Source organism: Panthera uncia, chromosome B1 (assembly GCF_023721935.1).
Source record: "Panthera uncia isolate 11264 chromosome B1, Puncia_PCG_1.0, whole genome shotgun sequence".
In the NCBI taxonomy this organism is placed as follows: Eukaryota; Metazoa; Chordata; class Mammalia; order Carnivora; family Felidae; genus Panthera; species Panthera uncia.
Window position 1 is genome coordinate 9,266,971 of NC_064811.1, and position 12,868 is coordinate 9,279,838.

Genomic DNA, 12,868 nt, shown 5'->3' on the forward strand with positions numbered 1-12,868 from the left:
TGTATCCCCAGACGCTGCTGTGGTCCCTGGCATGAAGGAGGCCATCAAACAGTGTCTGCTGTATTAATGAACTGTGTGCCCTTTCTTTCCTCCCTTTTTTCCCTTTCCCTTCCTTGCAAAGCTTGCAAAACGTGCTGGTAACTTGTTTTCTAGAACTTCCTGAGAGGAACAATGCAGGTTAGAACTAAAATAGCAGAATCTCTTTACATAATCACTGAATGGAACTAAGACTCTAATCTGATTATAAATACCTATGTCACAAACTCAATTACTAAAGTATCAATTCCCATGTGTCTGGTGAGTCTACCATCCAGCTCCTTCTCCATAAAATAATACAAAACACTATCAAATGTTATACTAAATTCCCCCAGGTATCCTTCAAATGGCATAAAAAACACAGAAAACAAGTGTGCGTGGGCTCTCCCACCCTGCCTTGCCTCCATGCCCCACCTCTCTCTCTCTCTCTCTCTCTCTCTCTCTCTCTCTCTCTCTCCTTCTCTCTCTCACTCACCAGTTAGAATGGCCATCATCAAGAAGAAAGAAATAAATGTTGGTGAGGATGTGGAGAAATAGGAACCCTTCTGCACTATTGGTGGGAACATACATTGGTACAGCCACTATGAAAGACAGTATGGCGGTTCCCCCCAAAATTAAAAAAACAGAACCACCATATATATGAGTTAGTAATCCCACTTTGGGGTATTTAGCCAAAGAAAAACACTAATTTGAAAAGGTATATGCATCCCCATGTTCATTGCAACATTATTTACAATAGCCCAAGATACTCAAACAACCCAAGTGTCCATCAATAGATGAATGGATAAAAAAAAATGTAGTGAAAATATATATAATGGAGTGGTATTAAGCCACGAAAAAGGAAGACATTCTGTCATTTGCAACAACATGGATATCCTTCTGAGCCCATTAGGCTAAATGAGAGATGTCAGCCAGACGAGCACTGTGTGGTATCACTTATGTGTGAAATTTTAAAAAGTCAAACGTGTGAAAACAGAGAATAAAATGGCAGTTGCCAGGGGATAGGAGATGGGGAGGACCAAAGAGATGCCGTTTAAGGGTACAAACTTTCAACGAGTAGTAAATAGACTCTAGAGATGAAACGCACAGTACCTTGAGGATAGACAACAGTATTGTATTATAATCATGAGACTTGTTAAGACACTAGAACTTAATCATTCCAACTACTAAAAAGAAAGGATAATGATGTAATGTGACAGAGGTGCTAATTATCACTACAACTGCAACCATATTACAATATGTAAATGTATCAAATTAATGTGTCATACACCTTAAGTTTATCCAGTGTTATATACCAAATAAATTTCAATTAAAAAAAAAAAGAAAGAACTCTGGGCTCACCACAGCTGGCTGGCTTGCAAGTAAGGTTCTTAGAAATCTCTTTTTAAAAAATAAACTTTCAAAAATGTTTCCACTGAGAAACATTCATTGTGCAATCAGTAATTTAAATGGCAAAGGCACCAAATTCGTCAGATTCAGGAAAGAAAAATGAGGCTTCCCTACACAAAGGATTCTGACAAACACAACAAAGGAGGGCTCTAGTAACTTGAATTCCTTCTCAAAGAAATGAATTCAAAGTAAACGCCACCAACAAACTGAAGATTGAATAAATGTCATCACATAATAAACAAGATGACAGGGTGCACTAAACAAACAAGGTTTACAAGGTGTACAGGAAGTATAGAGAGCCATGTAATTTACACATCTGGATACCTCCGCAGTTAAAATATGCCTAGATTGCTTCAGATTCTGTGTCCCCCTCTGTCTCCGCCCCTCCTCCACTTGTGCTCTGTCTCTCTCAAAAATAAACAATAATTTTTTTTTTTTAAAAAGGGGGTGCCTGGGTGGCTCAGTCAGTTAAGCATCCAACTTCAGATCAGGTCATGATCTCACGGTTCATGGGTTTGAGCCCCACGTCGGGCTCTGTGCTGGCAGCTCGGAGCCTGGAGCCTGCTTCGGATTTTGTGTCTCCCTCTCTCTCTGCCCCTCCCCAACTTGGGTGGGCTCTCTCGCTCTCTCTCTCTCTCAAAAATAAATAAACATTAATTTTTTTTTTTAAAAATATGCCTAGATGTTAAATCCATCTCTAATGTCAAAATAGTAGCTATCTGGCTCTGGTGACTGAGAGGGAGCTAAGAACCTTAAAGCCTCCCTAAAACTTTGCCTTCAAAAGTATCCCAAGTTAGTCCATCTCTCTGGAGTTTTTCTTGAAACTGACCACTGTTGTGAAGATGAGGCAGTACAGAGAACTTTCTCCCGGAGTGGCTGCCTGCGATGTATCAGCACACCTTCCACTCTAGGGAGGGCCCACCAGTCACCAGGGCTCTCCTTTGTCCATCCCCTTAGGAGGGAAATTGCAAAGTAATCTTGGACTTGTCTCTTTCATCCAGTCGATCCACAAGCCCTGTTGATTCTGCTCTCTTACATCCATTATTTCCCTTCCTCTCTGAGTCCAGTCCTTATCACATGAAGGCAGTATAGTCTCCTTGCTTCAATCTCTTTCCCTACCAACCACACACACTCTCACACACACGCACACTCACACACACGTGTGTGCACACAGCCATTCGATTACTCCTACCTAAAAACTGCTTTCATTTTATTTCCCAGCTTTAAAAAATGATTTCCTACTATCTACATGTTACATAAAATGTATCCACTTGGCATTCATAAATCTCCATAATCGTTTTTCAAATCCCTTTCACTCTACAATGCAATGGTCATTTATTTTAACCAAACTGCCCTTCTGCTTCTAAAATATAACTTAAGCTTTTCAGCTTGTCCACACGAGCTTCTCTTTCCGTCATTTTCTTCCTCCTACTTCAACCTGCCCAGCAAATCTTCCAATAGAGCAGCGTCATTCTCAAATGACCCTGAGTTCAAATCCTGCCTCCACCACTGCCTAATCATAGGTCAGTGAAATCAAGTTACTCAATCTTAACAGTTTCCATACCCTGCCCATAAAATGATGAAATACTGCCTGCCCCACAGAGTTAAGAAGATGGTTGAATGAGGTAACACAATGCCTAGTACATGATCATAATTTTCTTCACTTAAGGCAGAAACTAAATTCCTTTAAATCTTCTTTAGACCCACCACTATACCACATCTATATGATCAATATGATAATCACTCATGAACTCTCTAATTAACCAGAGACAAACATCATTTAGAAAGAGAAGCTAGGGGCACCTGGGTGGCTCAGTCAGTAAAGCATCTGACTCTTGATCTCGGCTCAGGTTACGATCTTATGGTTCGTGAGATCAAGCCCTACATCAGGCTCCTCGCTGACAGGGCAGAACCTGTTTGGGATTCTCTCTCTCCCTCCCTCTCTGCCCCTCCCCCACTTGTGCATGTATGCGCACGTGTTCGCTTGTGTGCGCTCTCTCTCAAAATAAATAAATAAACTTAAAAAACAGAACAAAAAAAAAAGGAGCTAAAAAGGAGAAGAAATCATTCGAGCTCTGGAGTCTGCCAAGTTCCATTCAATCAAGCAAGTCATGGTCATTGCTCTTCCTTGTAGCCATCCTCCTGGGCCAAAGCCAAGCACAGTTGACCTTGGGTTTGAAATGCACCAGTCCACTTATACTGGATTTTTTTTATATAAATACAGTAATATAAATGTATTTCCTCTTATGATTTTCTTAAAAAACATTTTCTTTTCTCTAGCTTACTTTATTGAAGAATACAGTATATAATACATATAACATACGAAAATCAACTGGTTATGCTATCAGTAAGGCTTCCAATCAACACTAGGCTATTAGTAGTTAAGTTTTGGGAACACCAAAAGTTACACATGGATTTTCGACTCTACGGAGGGTGATGTCAGTGCCCTTAGCTCCCGTGTTGTTCAAGAGTCAACTGTAGCTATTTTTATATGTCTGAGAGCAATTTACATGGCATAAAATATCTTAACACTGTACCTTACCATAATAAGTCTTGAAAGCTAAGAAATAAAAGATTTCCACAGTTTCAATATAATAATCAAATCCCAGAAACAGCCACATCAGCGTGACAATTTTCAATTGATATTTGCTCTGTTTTAAAACACACACACACACGCACGCACACAGAGTGACCATAAAAATAAGAAACAGAACACTGAAAGAATTAAAGAAAAATATAAAAAGGGAAAAGGACAATTATACCCTTTTAGCTGTATGGGGTGGGGACAGAGCGGAGGGGATTGAGGAAAAAGGTAATTTATTTGTTGCCTTCTCAGCAAACCAAAAGCTTAACATTATACGATAGGCTCTTTCTCTGATTTTTCATTCTATCAAACATGTGAATTGCATAATATTATGGTGGTATTTTAAATGCTTGTTTGTTGGTATTCACATTTGTTTCTTAGTCTAAGAATTTCTAGAAATAGTGAAAGAATTCAGAAATTCTCAATAATTAATACCATCATTAAACTGTGTATTAAATTAATGATAAAATAACATCAAGAATTAATATCATTACGGGGGGGGATGTTTTAGAGAAGAACGGAGAACAGAGACATAAAGAAAACATAATGTTTTACCAAAGCAAACATGGAGTAAATGCTGAGACTGAACTTTGATAAATCTCTGCCATTTTATATGAAATACAAAAAATATTATAGTACAGTAATCCTGGAAGAACTTAAGGAAGTATAAAACAATATGATCAACATCTTAACCCATTATTTAATCACTGATGAAATTTGTATTATATTAATCTCAACTTTAGGACAAAATGGAGCTTGAAGGGCATCATAATTTGGCAAAATTATTCACATCTTCCACCTTCCACAATAAACACTGATTCACACACACAATTTATTCCTAAGGCTGTTAGGGATATGTACATAGAATGCATAAATGTGAAGGGAGTCAGTGATGAAAATTAATGCCTTTTAGGAAATAAATTGTTTTTTAAAAATATAAAGTTCAAATATAATCACCTGTGACTGTTCTATTTCTGCTTTGTTTAACTTGATTCCAAGGATTTCAGCAGCAACTTTCTGAAAACACAGGAAGACCTACATAACAAAAATAAGTTTAAATGATTTAAAACAGGCATGCTTAAGTTCCTTCAAATAAATTGAATTTTCTAAAAAATGATAAACAGCAAGAATTGCAAAAATATGATGTACCAGGTTATTCCAAAAATAGCTTTGTCAAATACACTAACATTTTAAGAGTAATAATTTTTTTAAATATTGAATCATAATTTGAAAATCATACAATTCACTAAATTGATCTAAACATAAAGGGGCGCCTGGGTGGCTCAGTCAGTTAAGCATCCGACTTCAGCTCAGGTCATGATCTCGCGGTTCGTGAGTTCAAGCCCCGCGTCGGGCTCTGGGCTGATGGCTCAGAGCCTGGAGCCTGTTTCAGATTCTGTGTCTTCCTCTCTCTCTGACCCTCCCCCGTTCATGCTCTGTCTCTCTCTGTCTCAAAAATAAATAAACGTTAAAAAAAAAATTTTAGAAAATAAATTATAGCCTATACTTCAGTACCCAGGTTTTTCACTGCCAATTCTGTATCCATTTTTGGTCTGGGTTTAGCCTATCTCAAAAGGTCTTACTTTCCAACCCTTTAATAATCTTTGTGGCTCTCATGGATTTCAATAAATCCTCCGTATATCTTGAGCAAAACAACTTAGTAATGTCTACTGTATTTTATCAGTGCAGAGTAAAAGAACAATAAACTGTTATCACTAAATAGAAATCAACAATACTTTTCTATAAATAGCCTTTCATACATATGTGGCTTATAATGGGCCCACTATGATTCCTAGGGCTCCAATCGCACACTGACTATGATGTATAACTTGTCTTGCTTCATAAGTGTCTTATATTCTTACTCCTACTTATCTCATGATTGTTTACTGAATACTTATTGCAACAAATTTAATTTTGATTTCTAATAAAAAAAAAAAAAGATATACATATACCCAACAGGCATATGTTGTTTACATCCTAAAAAGCATTATACATTACAGTCTGATGGTCAACAGTCAAGGAAAACAAGGAAGCTGGTGTGTTGGAATGGAGACAAAGAGAGGGTTTGTGGAAGAAAATGAGCAAAGAGATGAAGGCAATACAAATCACAAGATCTGGCAGGCTATGGAGGACTTTGGCTTTTACTCTGAGTTAAATGGAAGCCATAGGAAGATGGCCTGATGTGACTTCTATTTTAATGCGGTCAATCTGATGGTTGTATTGAGTATTCTCACAGTAGAAGATCAAGGGTACAAAAAGAGAAGCCAGCAAGGACACTGATGTAAGAGATGATGGCAGCTTAAAACGAAGTGGCAGCAAGGAGAGGGTAAAAAATAGTCACCAAATCCTGCACATATCACGAAAGTAGAGCCAACAGGACTTGGCAATAGACAGATGTGGGGTGTGGGATGTAAAAGAAAGACAGGAGTTGAGACTGATTCTAAAATTTTCTCAGCCTTAGCAAGAGTAGAAGATCTGCCGTTTATTGAACTGGGGAAGACAATGAGGGATTTTAGGAGGGACTATCAAGAGTCCAGTTCTGAACCTGAATTAAGTTAGGGCTGCTTATTAGACATCTAAGTGGAGGTGCTGAGCAGACAATTGGATATATGAGTCTTGAGTTTAGGGAAGAGGTCTGGTCAAAGCCCTGAGCCTAAATGAGATGACCAAGGGAGTAAGTTTAGAAAAAGATACCTAAGGACTGAGCCCTAGGGCACTCCAATTATTCAGAAGTTGGAGAGAAAAAGGAATCAGCAAAATGCAATGAAAGAGAGTAGCCAGCAAGGGAAGAGGAGAACCAGGAGGGGCAGTATCCTGGAAGGTAATGAGGAAAGTATTTCAAAGAAGAGAGAGTGATCAGCTATTTTACATGCCACAACTAAGTCCAGTAAGATGAGGACTAAGAACTGACCACCGCATTAAGTAAAAAGGAGGTCACTGGTGACTTTAATAACAGTAGTGTGCATCAAATACTGGGGGCAAAAGTCCAACCGCAACTGTTCAAGAAAAACTGCAAAGAGAGAATTGGGAGCTACTCTTTCAAAACATCCCACTGAAACCAGGGGAAAGAAAGAAAGCTAGAGCTCAAGAAGGATGTGGGCTCCACAGTTCCTTGTCTTTAAGATAAGAGAAGTCATAATATTTGATATGCAGATAGAATAATCCAGTAGACAGAAAACAAGCAATGATGTAGGAAGAAGAGAGAACTGCTGAGCAATGTTCTTCACTAGGCAAGGAGAAATGGGACTAACACACACTGAGCCTGGGAGCACAGAAGGTCTCCCACAGTAATCGTAGAGAAGACAGGAAATATGGGAACAGAGGCAGCAAACATGGCAAGTAGGGGTAAATGTGGCAAGAGTATGCAGCTGTCTTCTGTTGGCTTCAAACTCCTTATAAACTAGGAAAAAAGGCCATCAGCAGAGAGAATGGACGAGGAAATGCTGAAGATCTGAGGAGAGAAGGGAAGTGATAAAAACAGTCAACAGCTCATCCTAGGTGAGCAGCAGAGACATGGTCTAGGGACACGTGGCATAATTACTGGGCAGCATTAAGGGCCTACCTCAGGTTGATGAGTATGAATTTTGAGTGAAACAGCTAGCATGCCTCTGTTCAAATACTTGGGTACGGCCACAAAACAGTGGGGGCTTGCTGTAAACCAGAGTGAAGACTTAGCCAAGTGAGTCTGATACTCTCAAAGTGGGGAAATGGAATTAAGGGCATATGCACGGCCATAATTTTGATTGCACCTGAGATTTAAGTTAGGAAAAGAGGAAAATGAGAACATGACAGGAGGTGAGGAACATTAAAAATATGTTCAGATCAGGGTCTATAGGTCCTGCCTGGACTGCAGATTGACTGGATTAGGGCAGTCAGGGGTATGAGCTGGAAAGATGGGAGGGTGGTCAGTGATTAGGACGTCTGACACTGAGACAGAGATGACAAAAGAGCTGCAGTGATTTGTAATGACAGAGCACGGGAGCCAGTGGCTGAGGTGGAGTGTGGAGGACAAAGAACATGGAACCACCGAGGATTATGACCAAGTAGTATTAGAGAAAAGTACAGTAAATTAGGAGTGCAACTCCTCAAGCGACGAGGGGAATAACCTCTAGATGGAGAGGACTACAAGTGTCAAAGTGATTCCATAAGAACAAACGACTTCAAAGTTGCATTTAAAAAGAAAATAATGAGGATTTTTAGTGGTGGCTCAACATAAGTACACAAAAAATACTGAGTGGTTAAACACAAACTAAAATACTGGAAGTTAAAATAATTCCAAAATGACAAAAGACTCCAAGGAAGATAAATGAGAGTAGAAGCCCAGCCCATGGATAGACTTACCAAGGAGTACTGATTTTTGTATGTTTTTAAGTGGCATGTGTGGGTATGTGCTGATGTTTGCATTATCTTGGGGAAAAGGGTTCCTATAATAATCAGAAAATAAATAGATAATGAAATCTTTAAAAGTTTAACCTTGATCAATAAAAGAAGCTAAAATAGGAAAATACTTTTTTTTTTTTTTTTGCCTACCAAATTGACAAAGATTTAAAAGTAAATACATAAATCCTGGATGTTAAAAAATAGTGCCATGATATGGCACTCATACAAATGTTGGTGGTAGTATGGATTATTAAATCTATTTAGTAATATTAAGTGACATGGCAAAACTTTCTGCATATACATTTTTAAATAAAAGTAAAACGCAAAATTATTTCTACATTATGATCTTAATTTTTTAAATAAACGTTTAGTGCAGTTCAAAACGCTGGAGTGTCACCGCTTGGGTTTACAAATCCTATCCCCACCACTCATTAGCTGTGCACCCTGGACCCCATTACATCATCTCTCCAGGACTCATCCTTAGCACAGAGATAGCGAGAGAATGAGAGAACCACAGTGCAGTCACAAAGCAAGCATTCAGAGTGAGTTCAATTTGCTAACAGCAACAGCAGTAATGTTGAGTGTGCGCATCAGAAAAAGAAAACTATAAGGAATCATATGAGGTTGTGAGTGATCACCTCTGGATGCTGAGATAATGTATGATTTATACGTTCTTTTTCTTTTCTTATGTTCTTTTTAACTCTCATATTTTTAAATTCCCTAAAATATCCATAAAATTACGTTAAATGAATTGCAAATGTAATACAGACCAATTAAACATTATATCTATTTTATATCTTCAACAGGAATCAATTTGTTCCAAAAGTTATGCCTGGGAAGTATACTTCCTATGAATATTATTAATAAACAAAAGATCACTTATAATATGCGGTATTCATTATTTTACTTACAGAGTCTCCTGTCTTTGCTGAGACAAAGTGGCTACTAAAACCATTTTCCTGGCAAAACCGTAAATGTTTATCAGGTTTTACTGTTCGCATATGCTCCAAATCAACTAGAAAAGTGAACAAAAACAAACAGAACAAAACTCAGTATCAGAGTCAATCAATACATTGTTAACAAGTTTAAGTGTGACTTACTTTCCAATATTATATCCCAGCTTAGACACTATCTGTGTAACCTTGAGCAATTTCTTTAACCTCTTTATGCTTGAGTCTATAAATCTAAAAGCAGAGAATAACAAATAGACCTCCCTCATATAGTTATTTGAGAATGACTCCATGAACATTGCACAATGACCAGCACATGAAAAGTGCTCAAAAAACGGAAAGTACTCATTCCTATTATCTACAGCCTCAGGCACACTGATGAGACACAAAAAAGATCTCATCTTGGCATCACATGTTTAAACACAATGATTACAGTGGACTGTTGAACATCATGGGTTTGAACTTACACGTGGACTTCTACTGTATAGTACTCTAAATGTATTTTCTCTTCCTTATGACTTGCTTGATAGCATTCTTTTCTCTACCTTACTTTACTGAAAGAATATATAATACATATAGCGAATAAAAAATGTGTTCATTGACAGTTTATGTTATCAGTAAGCCTTCCAGTCAATAGCAGGCTGTTAGTGGTTATGTTTTGGGGAAGCCAAAAGTTATACATAGATTTTCGACTATACGAGGGATGGGCACACCTAACCCCCATGTTGTTCAAAGGTCACTGTAATTGAAAGCAAGATGCACTTCCCCAAGCATATTTAGTTTGAAACAACTTAATTACCTTAATAATTACAATAGTTCTATAATCCCTAGAAACTTTAATGTTAACACAAATACAAAATTAATTTTGTGCCAAAAGATAACAATATTTTGTTGCATGTTTACTTTATTTATAGCCACAGTTTGATTTCACAAAGATACAGCTCAGTTGCTTTCCAAATCTAAAGTGTACATTTTGAAAGTAATGGGCAAACGACTATTTCCTTGAAAGTTGTAGGTACTTTAAAGCAAAGCACGGTACCAAAGCCAATACTGGCTTTATCCAGCACAGTCTATTTTTTCAAATGTGATCCTTTATTGAACAGTTTCTCCTTTTACAACACTACAGACCCTATAAGGGTGTTGACTCAATGCCGTCAAATTATAAGGCAAATATATTCACAGGATTTAAGGACAACTAGGCTCTTTGAGTCAATATAGGAAAAAAAAACTTAAACTGATTTCCTGAGGAAGGGACCCAACTGACTTGTAAAAACTTGTAAATTTGCAAATCTACTAAGCCTACATAATAGTGGCAATTGATTATCAACTAAAAAATGCTCTCATACTACATAAAAGGCTTTATTTAATATTATATCGAAGGTCTTTAGTTTGTAGGCTCAACAGATCTTTCTCTAGGAGATTCCTGATCTAGTGGGGGATTTCTGAGTCCCATTTACACTGCTTAGCTTGGATAATGTGGAGCTTTTTTCCTTTCTGGCCACAAGTGCTGTTCCTTAAACATTACCGAGACCTTATTTACAAGAACAAGCCAAAAAATGTCCAGATACCACAGGCATCAATTTGTAGAAGACTAAAATACTGAGCTATTAGCACTGACATTTATACATCTAGTTTATCATAATATTGAGGCTAAAATGCTTTCCTAATGCAACATGAGTAAGAACAAATCATGTCACTAAGAAAATTACCCAATGAAATCACTGTCCAATTAAAAAGAAACAAACATGAAGTTTGTCACTTAATGTGTGTGTGCATTTGTCTTTTCAAACGGAATAGTCTATCAGTATTGTTTTTTCTTTCTCTTTCTTCCTCCCTACCACCTGCCCCCCAACTCCCTAACTACCACTTACATTTATCTATAGCATTGGGGAATTAACCACCCAAGTACGAGTTTTTTTCCTAATGAAGATAACCATGAGAAACTAGTACTATCACTGGTCAACTGAAAACAGCAGCAACATTTATCCAGCAAACATTTATTGAGTACCTATTATACACCAAGCACTGTGGGAGGCAGTGAGAACCCAAAGATAAAAAACATATAACCCATGGGGCGCCTGGGTGACTCAGTCAGTTAACTGTCTAACTTCGGCTCAGATCATGATCTCACGGCTCACAAGTTCGAGTCCCACATCGGGCTCTGTGCTGACAGCTCAGAGCCTGGAGCCTGCTTCGGATTCGTGTCTCCCTCTCTGTCTGCCCCTTCCCCACTCACACTCTGTCTCTGTCTCTCTCTCTCTCTCTCTCTCAAAAATAAACATTAAAAATAAAAAAGAAAGAAAAGACAAAAAGAAAAATATACAATCCAGGTCCTAAAAAAGCCACCACCCTACTTTTAGAACATAAAAGACCATCAGAAACGTTATTTTAAATAACTGAGAGTCTGACAAAGGAGACAGCAGATCAAGAAAAGGCCCTCACAGAACTTCACCACAAAGTTTTCCTCTGTTCTGTTAGAATTTAGTGGGCAACCCTGAAGAGGACACAGTTACTGGAATACTTAATTCTAAATAACCCAGACATGTACACCCTGAAGATAAAGTTATGGTGAGACAATGCTAAAATCTTTCCTTTCTTCACTTTTAAGAGCATCCTTAAGATTATTATCCAGTAGTCATCTATCATACATGCGATAATACTCTCACTGCTACCGTTTAATTTCTTTTATGTCCTTCAGTGAGCTACATCATCTTTCCAGTTCTCATATTTTATTTTTGAAAATGGAATAAAAATTTCCTAATAACAGTAATACATACTCATTTCCCAAACATTCTGGCGTATATCCTTCCAATATCTAAGCAACTGAAGGACAAAGGCATTAACATCATACATACGTGCAATTCCTTTCACCTCAACCACACTACAACTCTGCTTAAACATGGGCTTAACAATCTTTTTTTTTTTTTTTAATTTTTTAAATGTTTACTTTTAAAGGAGAGAGAGACAGAGTGTGAGCAGGGGAGGAGCAGAGAGAGGGGGAGACACAGAATCCAAAGCAGGCTCCAGACTCCAAGCTGTGAGCACAGAGCCCGACACAGGGCTTGAACCCACAAACCGTGAGATCAGGACCTGAGCCAAAGTTGGATGCTCAACCAAATGAGCCACCCAGGCTCCCCTGGGCTTAACAATTTCTAAGGACAGCCACTTTATTGATCATTCATTCATTTGGTTATATAGGAGTGCCTATTATGGCCAGGCACTGTCCTGGGTGCTGGGGACCCAAGGAGCTTACATTTTAGTAAAGGCAAGAGACTGACAAATAAAATAACATAGTATGGCAACTGCTAATAGATCTTATGGAGAAAAATAAAGGGCACAGGAGGGGAAGTACTATTTTAAACAGGTAAGCCAAAGACCTTCAGAAGGCTAAGGGGCAAGGAAATCTGGGAAAAGCCTTCCAAGCAGAAGAAACTATAAGGACAACGGCATTAAATGAAGATTATGCATAGCAGTAAAAGAAAAGCCAGGAGGCCAGAGTGGCTGAAATGAGTTAACAAGAAAGGGAAAC

At 38.1% G+C, this 12,868-nt stretch overlaps 1 protein-coding gene across 8 annotated transcripts in view; it reads right to left on the reverse strand.

Moving 5' to 3' along the window:
• RAB28 (RAB28, member RAS oncogene family) overlaps positions 1 to 12,868 on the reverse strand; it is a 124,992-nt gene that overhangs the window by 34,354 nt on the left and 77,770 nt on the right. For all 8 annotated transcript variants that reach the window (XM_049630318.1, XM_049630319.1, XM_049630317.1 and 5 more), the window contains exons 5-6: positions 9,301 to 9,404; positions 4,967 to 5,044 (exon numbers count right to left, since the gene is read on the reverse strand). In XM_049630318.1, coding sequence (XP_049486275.1) covers positions 4,967 to 5,044; positions 9,301 to 9,404 — 182 coding nt within the window. The remainder of the gene's footprint in view (positions 1 to 4,966; positions 5,045 to 9,300; positions 9,405 to 12,868) is intronic.